General features: G+C 39.1%; 1 protein-coding gene across 1 annotated transcript in view; it reads left to right on the top strand.

Annotated features, from left to right (window-relative positions):
* Positions 1 to 15,503, top strand: part of Lrp1b (LDL receptor related protein 1B) — a 2,037,254-nt gene that overhangs the window by 364,399 nt on the left and 1,657,352 nt on the right. Inside the window, exon 2 of the mRNA XM_060390094.1 lies at positions 7,852 to 7,974. Within this exon, the coding sequence (XP_060246077.1) occupies positions 7,852 to 7,974 (123 nt within the window). The remainder of the gene's footprint in view (positions 1 to 7,851; positions 7,975 to 15,503) is intronic.

The raw sequence follows: 15,503 nt of genomic DNA, 5'->3' as shown, positions 1-15,503 counted from the left end.
AAAGTGTTGAGAAAGAAGCTCTAAGGTACTGGTGAGATGGCTTTTATCAGGTCTTGCAGAGGACCCAGGTTCAGTTCCCAGGACACATACATTGATACACTCTTAGACACGCATATGCATGAAGATAAATTCAAAATAAAATTGGAAAAAATAAATCAGAAAAAAACCCTCTAAGCATATTTTTGAAACAACTTAAATGTTCTTCTGGGGAAATTCTTATTCCTCCTTATATGTACATTTTCCTGGCTTAAGACAAGAAAAGGGATTAAAGTACTTCTGAAAAGTCAATAATTAGAATTGTTCCTTTAACTTTGAATGAACATCCTCAAAAAATTCAGGATGAATTAGTAAAACTTTCGAGTCTTTATGCAAGTTCACTTCGGATAATGAATCCATCAGCAACAAGAAGCAAAAACATGTTTCATTTTAGAAAGATGAATGTATAAAATTATTATGAATGGTGTAAACCATTCCATTTTTCAGTCCACAGTGAGATACAAATAGATAAGTAGACTATAAATTCTGAAAAGCCATGCCACCTGCCCAAACTTTGTTTTTCCAAAGTTGTGTCTGCTCTTTTACCTCATTACCCCCTTTTATACAGACTTTCCTGTTACCCTGGCTCATTAGCTGTTTAATGCATATGTATCTCTCCTCTGTGCCTTAGTTTATAAAATTTACTATCAGAGTTTGTAACACATATTGGCTCTAAATTTCTCTATAATACCTTATTAGGAATAAAACTGTCAGTAGAATAATGCATTAATTGTAAGGGCAATGACACAAAATTATCGCAAATTGATATGGTGAAAGTAGGCAAGAATTAGAAGGATGCTCATTAAATCTTAATTGAACTGATAGATAATAGTGTTGGTGCTTGGTCTGATGGTCTTTTTTAAGATTTACATTATCAATTCATCTTATAGGAAAATAGAAATTAACTGTTCTGGCAATTAGTACAAATATTATTATCTCTACCACTAAAGTTTAAAAATATAAATTATAGTAAAGTTTTTTGAATTCTATGTTTTCACATAAGACCAAACACTGTCATAATAAGATCTTACTAAGGACACAATTGCTTTCCGTTCACTAAACTGTGGGTCCACCTTCCTTGTATTTCCACAGTTGGATGCAGGTCTATTCTGAAGGGAATGTACATGGGCTAGCTGCCATCCTTTCCCTGGGGGATGTACGGAGGCAGCCCTCACGTCCACATTAACCTCTTGGTTTAATCACAAAATGGAAAAAACCCTGTGTTCTCTACCACAGAAAGGTGTTTTAGAATACTCACTCTGACTGTCCCACTGTCTCACAAGTGTGGCTTGAAGCTTTTAAGTGGAAAGCTCACATTCATGTGGCATGTTGTGCTTCTGGTTTAAAAAAAAAAACCAACTGAAATCAGAAGATGTATTTTTAAATAATCACCTCAAAACACTGGAAAAAGAAACTTTAAATTGTGTTCAGTCCTTCAGCAACTGTTCTTGAAATATATGATTGGAAAACAAACCAATGAGTTATAGTACACTTTTAAATGCCATTTCCTAAAGACAAAAAGCTGTCCTCCAAATGCAAAGGTATTTTCTTAGTTATATTAATTTTGCATGAGTGTGTTTACTCCCATTCACATACATGTGTGCATATTCATACCACAGTGTGGTTGTGAAAGTCACAGGAGGCTCTTCTGCCTCTCTGCCTGACTCCTTAAATCGCAGCAACTGTGACTGAAAGTCTAGCCCTCCTGACTTCTGCTTCACACCCATCTCCTCCTGTAGCTACTGTTATCTCCTGCAGTTACTGTTTGTTAGGTTTCAAATTTTGATCATGCCTTCTGAAAGTTAGACTTAACTATTTTACCACGTATCTGTATTCCTTCTTGGATGTCTCCCAAGTGTACCAGACTCTGGATATATATTTAAAATGATTGAAAGGTCTAATTTTTAAAATCTATCAATCTATCTATCTATCTATCTATCTATCTAACTATCTATCTATCTATCTATCTATCTATCTATCTATCTATCTATCTATCTATCTATCTATCATCTATCTATTCATTCAATTTACAGCCTGATTGTAACCCCCTTCCTCTTCTCGCAGACACACCTTCCTTCCTCCCCCCCATCCCTATTCCTCAGAAAAGGGGAACCCTCTCTCTCCCACTACTAACCCATCCTAGCTCATCAAGTCACATCAGGACCGACTGAGAGAATTCTCTTCCCCTGTGACCTGGTAAGGCAGCCCTGCGAGGGGGGATTGATCAAAAAGCAGGCAACAGAGTCCATGTCAGAAAAAGCTGGCCCCCACCACCCACTCTGACTACTAAAAGACCCTCATGAATCCTGTGCTGCCCATCTGCTACATCTATGTAGGGGGCCTAAATCCAGTCTATGCATGGTCCTTGGATGGTGCGTCAGTATGTGCCAGCCCCTCTGAGCCCTGATTAGTTGGCTCTGTTGGTCTTCTTGTGAAGATCCTGTCATCTCCAGGTCCTTCTCTCCATTTCCCTATTTTTCCAGAAGATTCCCCTATGCTTCTACTAATGTATGGCTGTGGGTCTCTGCATTTGTTTGGACCCCTGCTGTGTGTAGCCTCTTTGAGGATAGCTACACTAGGCTCCTGTCTACAGTATAGCAGAGTATCCTTAGTAGTGTCAGGGGTTGACTCTCTCCTGTGCTGTGGGTCTCAGGTTGGGCCAAGCATTGGTTGGACATTCCATCAGTCTCTGCTCTTTCTTTATCCCTTCACATCTTGTAGGCAGGGTAAACTCTGAGATTGTGTAGGGGAGTTGGTGTTCATCTTTTTCCACTAGGAGTCTTGCTTAGTTAGAGGATGTTCCTCTAGAGTATCCATGACCTCTACTACTAGGAGTTTCTGCTAGCATCACCCCCATATGCTCCCAGAAGCCTATCTTGTCTAAGGTCTCCAGCTCGTCACAGAGATGCCCCCCACCTTTTCTATTTTCTCTGCAGATCCTCTGCACCTTCCCCCGCCCCAAATCTGATCTTCACCCTCGTTTCCCTCAGCACTCCCTCTCCAACCCTGTTCCCTCTCTCCAGGTACTTCTACTCTCTATTTCTGCTTCCAAGTGAGCTTTAAGCATTCTCCCTTAGGTCCTCCAATTGTAGTGTGTTTATCCTGTACTATACAGTTAAATATTTTGATTCATAATTTCAAAATCAAGATCCTGACATTTAATAAGGAAATGTATATGGCATTTTATTTCAGCTTTCTGATAGAATACAGAATTTAAATTTGGTTCCATAAATACTTTTATCCATTAAACCACTGCACTGGTCTTCCAAAATTGCCTTTCACTTTGTAGCGTTCATTTTCATGCCAGAGATTCTTTAGAAAATCTGGGTCAAATCCCATCTTTCTGCTCCAACCTTCCCACTGGTCTCAAACAGTGTTTGTTGTTAGATACAGCTCACGGGCTGTATCTCACATTTGCCTGCCACAACCGTTATGATTTCACTTTGTTTCTTCATATTTTTTCTTAATCATCCTGAGCCATTATCCTTCCAAATTATTTACTACCTTTTCCATAGACGGTGTCAAACATACTGTCTTTTATTCAAAAGAATGTCAAAGTCAACCTTTGAAAGCTCCTCGTCTCATCTAGTCACACTCCTGTGACACTGTCCTTGCCATCATTCTCAGAATTATTCTGTACTCCAGAACCCCACCTCTTTACTTCTTACTGTTCTCTCAAGAAGTAATAGCTCAAAAATACAGTCATCTCATTTTCCTCTGTTTTGATCTATCATCACACAAAAACATAATTGAAGCTGCATGATGGCAGGTAATTCTGAGTTTTTGTTGTTTGTGTTTTTTTTTTTCATTTTCCCCAATGCATAGACTAAATTAAGATATGACAGCTGTCATAATTAGCCTCATCTGTCAGCTTGACATGGAGCTAGAGTTATCTGTGAAGAGGAAACCCCAATTGAAGAATTGATTTGATTAGATTGCCTGAGTGTATGTCTGTGGGGACATTTTCTCCATTGCTATTTGATGTAGTAGGGTCCAGGACACTGTGGTCAGAGCTATCCCTAGGCAGTTGGGACTGGACATTTTAATAAATGTAGAGGAGCCTGCATACAAGCCGGTAAGTATTATTCAATGGTCTCTGCTTCAGTTTTTGTCTCCAGGACTTGAGTTTCTTCTGTGGTTTCCCTCAATAATAACCTGCAACCTGTAAGCCAAATAAACCCTTTCATTCACAAATTGGCTTTGTTTAGTGTTTTATTGCAACAACATAAAGCAAAACATTACAGAGACAGACATGCTTTTAAGTATGTTTTCATTATTATTTATCTCACTCTCTAAGAAAGACAGTCTTCTGTGAATGTAGGTACTTCCATTTTTCTATCTATATAATCTGCCTTGATTTTAAGACAACATTTCTCCAGCTATGTTTGGTGGTACATGCATTTAAACACAGCACTTGGAAGGCAGAAGCAGGCAGCTCTCTGAGTCCAGTGACAGTTTTGTCTACAGAGTTAGTTCCAGGACAACTAAGGCGATACAGGGAAACCCTACTTTTTTTTTTAATTTTATTTTTTTCTTATCAGTTACATTTTATTAACTCTGTATCCCAGCTGTATCCTGCTCCCTCATTCCCTCTCCCTCCCACCCTCCCTCCCTCATCTCCACCCTGCCCCTTTCCAAGTCCACTGATAGAGGGGGACCTCCTCCCCACTCATCTGATCCTGTTTTATCAGGTATCTTCAGGACTGGCTGCAAAGTCCTCCTCTGTGGCCTAGCAGGGCTCCTCCTCCCTTGGGGGGTGGGGAGGCCAAAGAGCCCGCCATTGAGTTCCTGTCAGAAATAGTCCTTGTTCCCCTTACTATGGGAAACCAATTGGTTACTGAGCTACCACGGGCTACATCCGAGCAGAGGTTCTAGGTTATATCCATACATGGTCCTTGGTTGAATGTCAGTCTCAGAAAAGACCCTGTGCCCAGATATATTTGGTCTTTGTGGAGCTCCTATCCTTTCCCCATCATACTAACTCCCCTTCTTTCCCTACTTTTAAAAAACAAAATGAAACAATAACAATAACAAACAAACAAACAAAGAGCATCCAAGCATCAGTTTCCAAGTATATGTTGATGAGATCATGTGAAACATTTGAAATAGTCATAAATCCTTAACTCTTACACTTACGGCTCCCAGCAGAAAATTTGCTTAGATTCCCACTACATTTTAGCTACACTGTCCTGGCTTCTCCTCTAAGCTATTGAAGAACCTCTGAACAGGAAGCTATATGACATGTCTGTGATTAATCTCTGTTCAGTACCTCCTGTGGTTTTAAAATCCTCTCCACAGTAAGCAGGATGACCCAGCACCTCCACTGACAGATTCTTCTCAGATGCTCTATTCCAATGCAGCAAACAGTTCTGCAGGCTCCTCCACACTGCTTTATACTTACAACAAGGAGTTATTATGCCAAGTTAGTCACAGGCTATATAACTATTTAAAGACTTTTCGTAGGTACTGTGCTTTTATCTTCCTCCTTATTAAAAAAAAATGTTTGCTGTTTGGGAGGAATAAAGAGAAATTTGTCATTGGAAGATAATAGACTAGTTACAGCCCCTCTAACCACCCTTTATGGATTCTATGGAATAGACAGGTTTAATAACTTTTGACCCATTGCAATATTGTTGAGCGGTTTTTAGAAACTTGTATTATTCATATTTAAACTATTTTATCAAAAGTCATACTTTATATACAAACATTCTGCTTTGAATTTCATCCCATATTTTTTCCTAACATGTATTCTGAATGCTACGTGATCACCTGAAGCCAAATTTAAGTCTTGCCCTCACAACATGTGAACATATTAACAAATACTATATATCACTATTGAATGAAAAAAAAAAAACCACTAATATGTATTCATGCCAATTCTGAATAGACTGTCCTATTTTCTATTTACCCAGTGCTTACCCTCCTTTAAATAAATGCTTAAGTTTTATCTTTCAATACCTGGGTTGTGTGTGGGGAGGGTCATGTCTGTCTTTTGTGTATATTTGTGTAGAGTAAGGTCCTGGGGAACAAACATATAGATTGTAGATATTAGGTTCCTGTGCTGAGTACTTTTATGCCAACTTGACACAAGGGAAAGTCATCCGAGAGGAGGGGACCTCAACTGAAAAAAAAAAAACAAAAACAAAAACAAAAAAACATCTCCATAATATTGGGCTATAGGCAAGCCTGTTGCACATTTTCTTAATTAGATATTGATGAAGGAAGCCCAGCCTGTTGTGTGTGGTTTCATCCCTGGGATGGTGGTCCAGGGTTTTATAAGAAAACAGGCCATGAGGAACAAGTCAGTAAGCAATACTCCTTCATAACCTTCATAACCTCTGGACTAGTTCCTGCCTCTAGGATCCTTTTCTGTTTGGGTTCCTGTGCTGGCTTCCTTCTATGATAGACTACAATGTGGATGTATAATCCAAATAAACCTGTTTGTTTCCAACAGGTTATGGTGTTCCTTTTGGTTATGGTGTTTCACTGCAGCAATAGGAATCCCAAGACAGTTCCTCCTAGCCCTAGTCTGTATTCTGTTAGTTCCCAAATATCTTTGTACTTGCTTTCATCTTTCTCCTTTTGTGGTGTCAGCATTCATCAATTTAAAAAAAGTTATGAGTACAGAATTATACCACCAGACCCTTTCAGAAAACAAATGGATTTTACTTCTTTGACTCTGTAGCATAAAACCTATGCTCAAATATTATTTATTCAAATAAGTTAATGCAAAACCACATGATGGTAAGGATATAGGTGGGTTTGATGAATTGTATAAACATGACAGGTCACTATGTTAGTCCTTGGAAACCACCTGCAGTGCGAGAAAGGAAAAAGTTAGTATTTACTAACATTTGAACATTAAGGATGTATGCTTACATGTGTTTGGAATAAATTTACTTAAAGTTATACTGTTGGAGAACCAAGAAAATAAAAATTGAGATAAGAAAAGACACTGCATGGCTTATTAAATCTACAATAACAATGAGTGTAAGGTATCAATATTTTGTATATTGCTAAGTAACAAAAGTACAAAGGAAAATGAAATAGAATGGATGTTATTTTTAACAGTCACAGTTGGGAACCCTCAATTGTAGAATACATTCCTAATGTATGCATGTTAAAACAGAGATTTTGGGGGGTGGAGGGGAAGAAAAAGGGAGGGTAGGACTGGGATGAGATGAGCAAAGGGGATACGATCGGGATGTAAAGTGAATAAATTAAAAAAAAGAAACATTTTTCAGATAGAATCATAGTTAGGAATAAATATATCATAAAAATAAATATTCACCAAATATACAAGAACTTTAGGAGAAATTGGCAATATCCAACACTAAAAATATTAAAAAGAAAATAATGAATTTTGTATGTGCAAATAAACATCTCCAAAACCCACGCCAAATAAGCTTGAAGGAAATTTTGCTACCTAGTAGCAGACGCTGCTCTCTTGGCAAGTCTGGTTTAAAAGCAGAATGGCAGTCCTGTACTACAGACGGTGTCATGATAGGTAGTTAAGAAGAATGAAGTTTAATTACAGTATTAACCGACCACTGACTTTTCCCCTGTTCGGAGCAGCGATGAAGCTGAAATCTCCACTCAGTAGCTGCTGCTTTGATGCAAGCTCACTGGCTGGAACATTTGTACACCATATTTGTGTGCTAGAGCCGAATAACCAAACTTTAAGGAAACACTTGCTGTAGCTTTGTCGTGGTGATGCAGCTACGCAGCGCGGTCCCCGATGTCCCCGTGAACGCTCCTCGGTTCATGTTCAGACCATTCATAATTGATTTCAAAACATTTTTTTTTTCTTTTCAGATCAGCAGTTGTGTGATCCTGGGGAATTTCTCTGCCACGACCACGTGACTTGCATCTCCCAGAGCTGGCTGTGCGACGGGGACCCGGACTGCCCTGACGAGGCAGATGAGTCTTTAGATACCTGTGAGTAGAAAGGCTCTTGCCCTTTGGATTCGCCTCCCTGTGAAACCAAATGTCAGTTGCCTCCACAGATCGCTGCTGCTCTAGTCGGTTCTATTTTTATTTCTTTTTAAACATAACCTGAGCAATGTGAAGCCTTTTGTTTCTGTTTTCTTTCAAATGAGTGTGTGAATGGGAGACTGAAGTGCAGTTATAGTGAGCAAAGTAACTTGTAAAGCAGAGAGAATGCAGTGTTAATACTTGCCCTGTAATTGGTCTGTTATTAGGGATCTTATTTGAAGCGGACCAGAAATACAACAGTAGCAACACAGGGTCCTTCATCCATTTTGTCTCACCTACGTTGAGATGGAGGTTTGTGTGGGAGAATCATTAAGAAAATAAACTTTATCCTTTATACTAACCCTTCTACAGATTACCGAACACAATTTCTTTTTTTTTTTTTTAGTTTTAATTTTTTTCACAACTTATTCATTATATAACCCGATTGAAACGTCCTCCCTCAACTTCCCCAGTCCCACCCTCCCTCCTTTTTCTCCCAATCCCCTTTCCCAAGTGCACTAAAAAGGGGAGTTCTCCACCATTGGCATCTGCTCACAGCTTCTTAAGTCTCCTCAGGACTGCCTGGATCCTCTTCCTCTGTGACCTGGCAAGGCCGCATCACCAGGGGTGAGTGATCAAAGAGCAGGCAACTGAGTTCATGACAGAGGCAGCCTCTGCTCCACACTTGGAGACCCACGAGGATACTGAGCTGCCAATCCGCAACATCTTCAGATGTTCATAGGGGGTCTAGGTCTCCTCTCCATGCATGGTCCTCCGTTGGTGCTTCAGTCTCTACAGCACCCCCTGGCTCAGCTTTGTTGGTCTCCCTGTGGAGCAACTGTCCCCTTCATGTCCTTCTATCCCCCACACACACACACCACCACTTTCATCTTCTTCCATAAGACTCCCTGCACTCTACCCAGAGTTTGGCTGTAACTCTCAGCATCTGCTTAGATCCCCTGTTGGGTGGAGCCTTTCACCCTCTATGGTAGGCTTCCATCCTGTTTCCTCTCTTCCACAGCCTCTGGTGTCTACCCTGTTTACCATTCTGAATGAGATTTAAGCATCCTCCCTAGGGTCCTCCTTAGTGTTTAGCTTCTTTAGGTCTGTAGATGACTATCCTGTATTACATGGCTAATATCCTGGATTGCTCAATTGACAAAAGCTTCAGAACCTGAATCTGAACACAATTTCTTTAGAAGCTAGAAGACCAAGAAATCTTCTCAGTGAAGCTCTTATCCATCATGAGATGTGGGTGCCCTTGGTATCTGTGGTTCTACTCCCATTTGGAGCACTGTTATTTGAAATCTTCTGAAGATTTGTTCAAGCCAGGCATGCCACTGTAACAACATCATGAGCAAGGCTGAATGAGCCATACATTTATGAATGCTCACCTCTTCTTCATCATGAGACATAGGCATTAATTTTGATATCAAGTTTTCTAGACCTTGCAGCATCAGTCTGTGGATGCCATGTAATCACATCTGCCAGCGTATCAATAATATCCCCAAGACAATCACACTCTGTAAAGTCATAGAAGAAAAAAAAATCACTGTTGTTGATTTATATTGTGGTGATAACCTTCATTGGTTCCCTTTTATGTTTACATCTATGTGCTTCCTCATTTTGCAGATAAAACTCACTTTTAGTTATTAAAATCTTGCCATTAAAGGGAAATCAGTACTCATTAATATTCTTTATCACTGCAAGTCCTATTAAAATTTTCAGCATGGCTGAACTTGAATGTGTGTCTTCAAGTTGCTCCTCTGCACTTTCAACCCATCTTCCACAGGAAGTGGTTGTAGATATTTAATAAGTTACTAATTTTCACCAAATTTACATTTAATCACAAATTTTTTCTATTGTGATACTTATACCATACAGACCAGTCTCTGGGTGTGATAGATTTAAGAAAATCAGAGCAGTATGATTAATTTAAAAGTTTTGTTGATCCTCACAAATATATTATTTATCAGTAGGAAAGAATAAATTACCAACCCATGCTACAAAACAGATGAACTTTAAAGAATATTATGCAAACGGGAAGACACAAGCCATAAAAGATCATAAATTTTACAACATCACTCATTTAAAGACCCTGTGTAGACAACACCATATTGAAGGGTTACAGAGAAGTGGTCAGAAAATGAGGAATGTTAATGTCTATGAGGTCTTTGGAGGCATGGTGAAAGTGGTTTAAAAGATTTTGATGGTGGATATACAGCTTTGAATGTATTTAAAATTCTGCAACTGTATAATTTAAATGAGCTTATTATACACTCTATGAATTATGTCTTAATTATGTTGTATATAAAGGGAGAAAGCCTCAGTATTGTGCACATGGATGCAGATGGTTAAGATACTGTGGAAAAACAGTAGGGATAAAAGCCTACCTCAGTGATGGAACCATATTCCAAAAATATAACCAGCTTGAAGATTTCGACCCCTTTAGCCAAGTACCCCCTAGAATGCTGTTCTTCACTACAAGGTAGGAATGCCATGGCAATTTCAGAATAAAAGTCAATATTCAGTTTCCTAGTAGAGTCTAATAGTCTACCTTAATCCTCTCGCAGATTCTTTGGTTGGGATATGGTATGGGCTTTGAGGGGAGCAACTGGATTCCCTATGCAGGAAGTGCATGGTGGGGGAATTGTCTTGACATTGTGTATATGGCACAGGCTAAGGATTAGGACAAAGAAAAAACGACGACACAGCTGAGTGGGAGAATCAGACTAGAGAGGTTTTGTGTTCTAGAAAAGATATTAAAACCGTGTAGCTGGAGGACTGTCCTAATTAAGACTGAAGAAATAACTGCTGTTCTGTACTCATATAATATCGAACAAGAGATTTACACTGAACTAGTTACCTAGTTCACTGACTATACCAGATAAGTGATCTCAGGAAATTAGTGACAAGTTCAGGGGAGAAAATGAAAAATCAGACATTTCAACCTTGGGTTTCTTAATGTAGATCTTCACAGGTAACACTGTGCCTCACAGTGTACTTTGTGAAATTTCAATGAATTATCCTGACTCTCCATAAAATAATTTTGCAATTTCATAGTTACATGAATATGAACATTTGATATGAAAGATCGACACTCAGAATGGAAATCTTTGAAGACTGGTTTGTAGGAATTGTAATTTTGTTATGTATATGAACAAAGATATGTTATCGTTTTTTATTTGATAACTAAGCACATTGTTTCATAAAATATTAAATGAAAATATATATGCATTATATTTAATTTTTCCCAAATATACTTAGGCTTTACAATAAAAAGAAAGAATGATTCATCCTAGAATTTATCATGAAAGATGGAATCTCTAAAGTGAAAAATAAGAAACAGATATGGTTTGGATGGGAAAGAGGCTGCACTTCAATCTTTGATGCCTGAAATTCTGTAGATAACACAAATGCGTAAGGAGAACAGAAAGTTAGGTGAAATCAAGCCATAAAGAGACCAGCATTCAAATCAACCATGCTTTCCTCTTCTCCATGAATATTTGGGAATATTTTCTCATATTCCTCTGGTAGAAGTTGAATTTCACTACTAGCCAGAGACACAGAAAGTTTACCTGATTTCAGGTTGCCACTCGCTTCATTTTGGAAGGAGTTGTTTTATATCTGGTAATTTTAAATAATTTCAACATCTTTGTTTGATATGAGAAATAATTTTTCAGCTTTGAGATGACATTCTTTCTGCGTGTAATTTGAAATGTGTCTAAGCAATGGTTAGGACCACCTTTGGTTCTTATGAGGTGAGGAAAATAGTAAGTCAGGAAAATCTCCATCTTTATATTCACAGCTTTCAACTCACTGCTGTTAACCATAGTATACAGTCGGAATAAAAGTAAATATGGCCAAGGTTTTATTGTGAAATGAAAAAACATGGCACCATCTGTAGCAAGGAAGTCTTCTTAAAAGGCACTTTCTTCCTGGTTTTCCAAATCTTAATTCCTTCCAGAATTATTCCAGTCACTGTTTAATGATTCCTTCTTTCTGACAATCCGCTCCAGCTCGTGTGCAGGGCTTCCCGCGGACCTGGCGTTAATGTGCTTACGCTCACTTCATTTTTCAGCCAGGAAGGTCTTAACTATGCTACTTGTCCTTCACTCCTACTGTTTTACTAGCACTCAGAAAATCACTTAAAACTTCTTTGATTGTACATCATACTTTTTTTTTATAATGAGCTTTATGGTGAACAAAGGCATAGACTACAAAAATAGTCTTTGCAATTGTAGATTTTGCACTCTAGATAGCTGTGGCAGTTTTTGAATTGAGTTTGTTTTGTTCTCGTGTAGGGAAGCAATGCTTTTACGTAAAGGACTCCAATAGTCACTGTTTACATTTCAGGGGCTCACTGGCTCTCTCTCTACCATGCATTATCCTTTTAATGCTTGCTTGCTTGTTTGTTTCGTAAACTATCTTCCAGATTTTATGATGAAAAAAAAAATCAAAAGAGAATAAAGTAGATCACAGGTCAGGATTGGTTAGCAAGTTATAGTTTGACCTATCAGTGTTAAGGTGTAATTGCTGAAGCATACCGGATCTACAGTTGTGCGTGCAAGTCAGTGCGTGTCTAGGTGTTGTGGTGGCATGGGGGTGACTGACTCACACTCACAGTCAGTGAGTACTGCATAGAGCTGTGTGTGGACCTATGGTGCCAGCCTGAAGCAACATGGCATGGTCTGCAGACATTGTATTCCTTCTATGTGTACAGAGCTGTTGGTGAGGGTAGCATCTGAGTACCAGCTACAAAAAAAAAATGGTGGTTAACATAGCAGCTTCCTTTTCTCAAGTGAGAAATATTACAAAGAAAGACAAACAGAGACATCGTGAAATGAATGTGATCGCTCCAGTGTGAACTGGGTTCTGTGATCTTTGTGTTCTGCCATGCCTGGCCCTGGCTTGTGGTTGTCAGTCTTACACCTGCAGGCTGGCTGCTCCATCGTCTCTAGCAGACAGTTCCATTTTAAACACACACACAAAGAGAGAGAGAGAGAAACAGACAGGCAAATGTCTGCTCGCTCTGTCTGAAAAAGAGCTTTTATTGGAATTAAACACGATAGGTTACTGCTTAGAACTTCTGTCCCTTAACTGATCATATGAGGGATGAGCAACAAATATTCTTAGCAAAGGCTATTTTCAGGGTGAAATGTGAAGTAAAGGCCGTTGTCTAAGCTTCTTTTCTCTTGCTATGACAAAATATTCAGACAAAAGCCATTTCATTCTCTCCATCTACATCGTTCAGGATATCAGTCAAGGAATGGTACCACCCACTCTTGGTAGATATTTCCCTCTCAGTCACACTAATCAAGATAATTTCTGCCATTCCCCTGGGTTTGGTTAGATTGCTTGGTGGTTAAAAGCACTCGCTGCTCTTGAAAAGGACACAGGTTCGATTCTCAGAATCCACACAGTGGCTCACAATTATCAGCAACTCTAACTACAAGGTATCAGTCACCCTCTTCTGGTCTCTGTGTCTATGGCATACACGTGGTGGTAGGTATACGTGCAAGCCAAACACTTAGATACCTTTAAGAAGCTGAAAAGATAACCCACACAGTCATGTCCAAGAGGACCATAGTCCGATCGATTTTAATTCTGTCAAGTCGACGACAGTAAATATCATTGCAGTAAAGGAAAAAGGAAAGGAACGATGTTGAGTAGCAAAGCCTCTACTGGTGGCATGTGCCACACTGTCCTTTGCTGTCCCTCTTGTCCACTTTCTGCTTGTGAGATGGTATAGTACTATGTGTTTTTCTTGAAGTTTCAGGCACGGCTCAAAAGCCCAGTTACTTAAAGTTAATGTCGCTATTCTACACCTAACTTACTTTTTTATTTCCTGGAAATAATAATAAACACCTCCCATTGGAGTGCTGCATTTTAAGTAGCAAGGCTTCTTCCGTTCCTTGCATCGCACCTGCTTTCCAGGTTCTGAGAACACTGTGGAACACTTTCTCTTGAACATTTTTGATAGAACATTACTTCTCCATCTGGCAGACTCTCTCATGTTTACTGCAAACCTAATTGAAAAATCAGCTTTACAAATAAAGTTATGTCCAGAAAGAGGCATAGCCTATTACATAACATCATCTGGGTTGAGATGCAAGCAGTTTCTATAACTAGATTGATGACACCTTAGATATAGAGATTTTCCTGGAGCCGGTAGCTTTTCCCAGTTGTTGCTCAAAAACCCAGTTATTGCTAACTATTTTTCTGGAGTTAAGCATATTGTTATATCAGCGAAAAATATCACTAATTGATGCTGCAGTCATGCAACCTTGTCATCTGGGTTAGTAATGACACCAAGCTAATGGCCTTTCTTGTAGCCCTCCACATCAGCTGATTAGTGAAGGCAGAGGTGTGTTTCTTTGAAAATGCTCCCTTTGTTCAAGAATACTGAGGTGAAGAAAGATTCAGTTCCTAAGAAGACCCCTCAGGCCACCTAACTTTAGAGCAAAATATCATTTGAAGATCGTGGAAGGTCATCTCAATACAGCTGTTTCACGCAGCTTAGGGAGTGATCTTATTTAATTGAACAATGTAGTAAAAATAACAAGTCTCCCAGGTCCTAGGAACAGAAACATTTCTAAAAAATGAAAATGTCTGTAAGTCACTGAGTTAGATGTGACTCTGCATGAAGTGACCATAGTTTCTATTGTGTTTCTGTTGTGAGATTTTTAATTTATTTTTTTAGATAGTGATATGTTAATCAAGTTCTTATGTTCATACATGGTATTTCCCTCTGTGATATAAGATATAAACCCTTTTGGTAATTTTCTTGTTTCTTTCTTTCTCTGATACAGGTCAGAGAAATAAAACGGAATTTATGCAGGAAGCTATTAGCAAACAGATACTGCGCTTTACAATATATGCTGGAATAAGGCCCTGAAAGTAGGCTACAGGAACACTAATATGGATGAAAGTGTGGTCCTTGTTCCTAAGTAATCTTGATTTAGAGGTCACTTTGGAATGAGCTCATCTATGGGAGCCTTGGAGCTAAGCTTTTCGTTAGGTAGAGAAGCAGAAATGATCTTACAGATTAAAGAGAAAGCAGATGAGACCCGGGAGGACAGTTTATGTCTCTTTCAATTCGTTCTGTTTTGTTCATTTTATTCCGAGGCTTCTCTCCTTAGCAATAGAAAGGCCAAAAGCATTGACCCCTCTTTAATAATAAAAAACACCCACTAAAGAGCTGATATGAAGGGGTGATGGGAAGGTGAGAAAGTATTGTGAATTAAAGGAGCCTGTTTAATATTGGCTCATTTTGCTAGCACAGTGGGGACTGGGAAAGGCTGAGATTTCTTCTCGTTCTGTGACACTGTGAGATAAGAGTCTCTGCAATTCTAAGAAAGGTTGATTGGAGGCCGAGGTGAAAGAACGGGGTGTCCTAAAGCTCGCAAGGCAGATTCGGTTCAAGAAGGACCCAAAAGTTCACTGTTGGCTCTCTGTAGCTGCTCTCGGGTCTGCTGATCCACGATTGCTGG

The sequence above is a fragment of the Meriones unguiculatus genome, chromosome 8, assembly GCF_030254825.1.
Source record: "Meriones unguiculatus strain TT.TT164.6M chromosome 8, Bangor_MerUng_6.1, whole genome shotgun sequence".
NCBI classification, from domain to species: Eukaryota; Metazoa; Chordata; class Mammalia; order Rodentia; family Muridae; genus Meriones; species Meriones unguiculatus.
The sequence above is the reverse complement of the archived record's forward strand: the minus strand, read 5'-3'. Positions and strand labels throughout refer to the sequence as shown.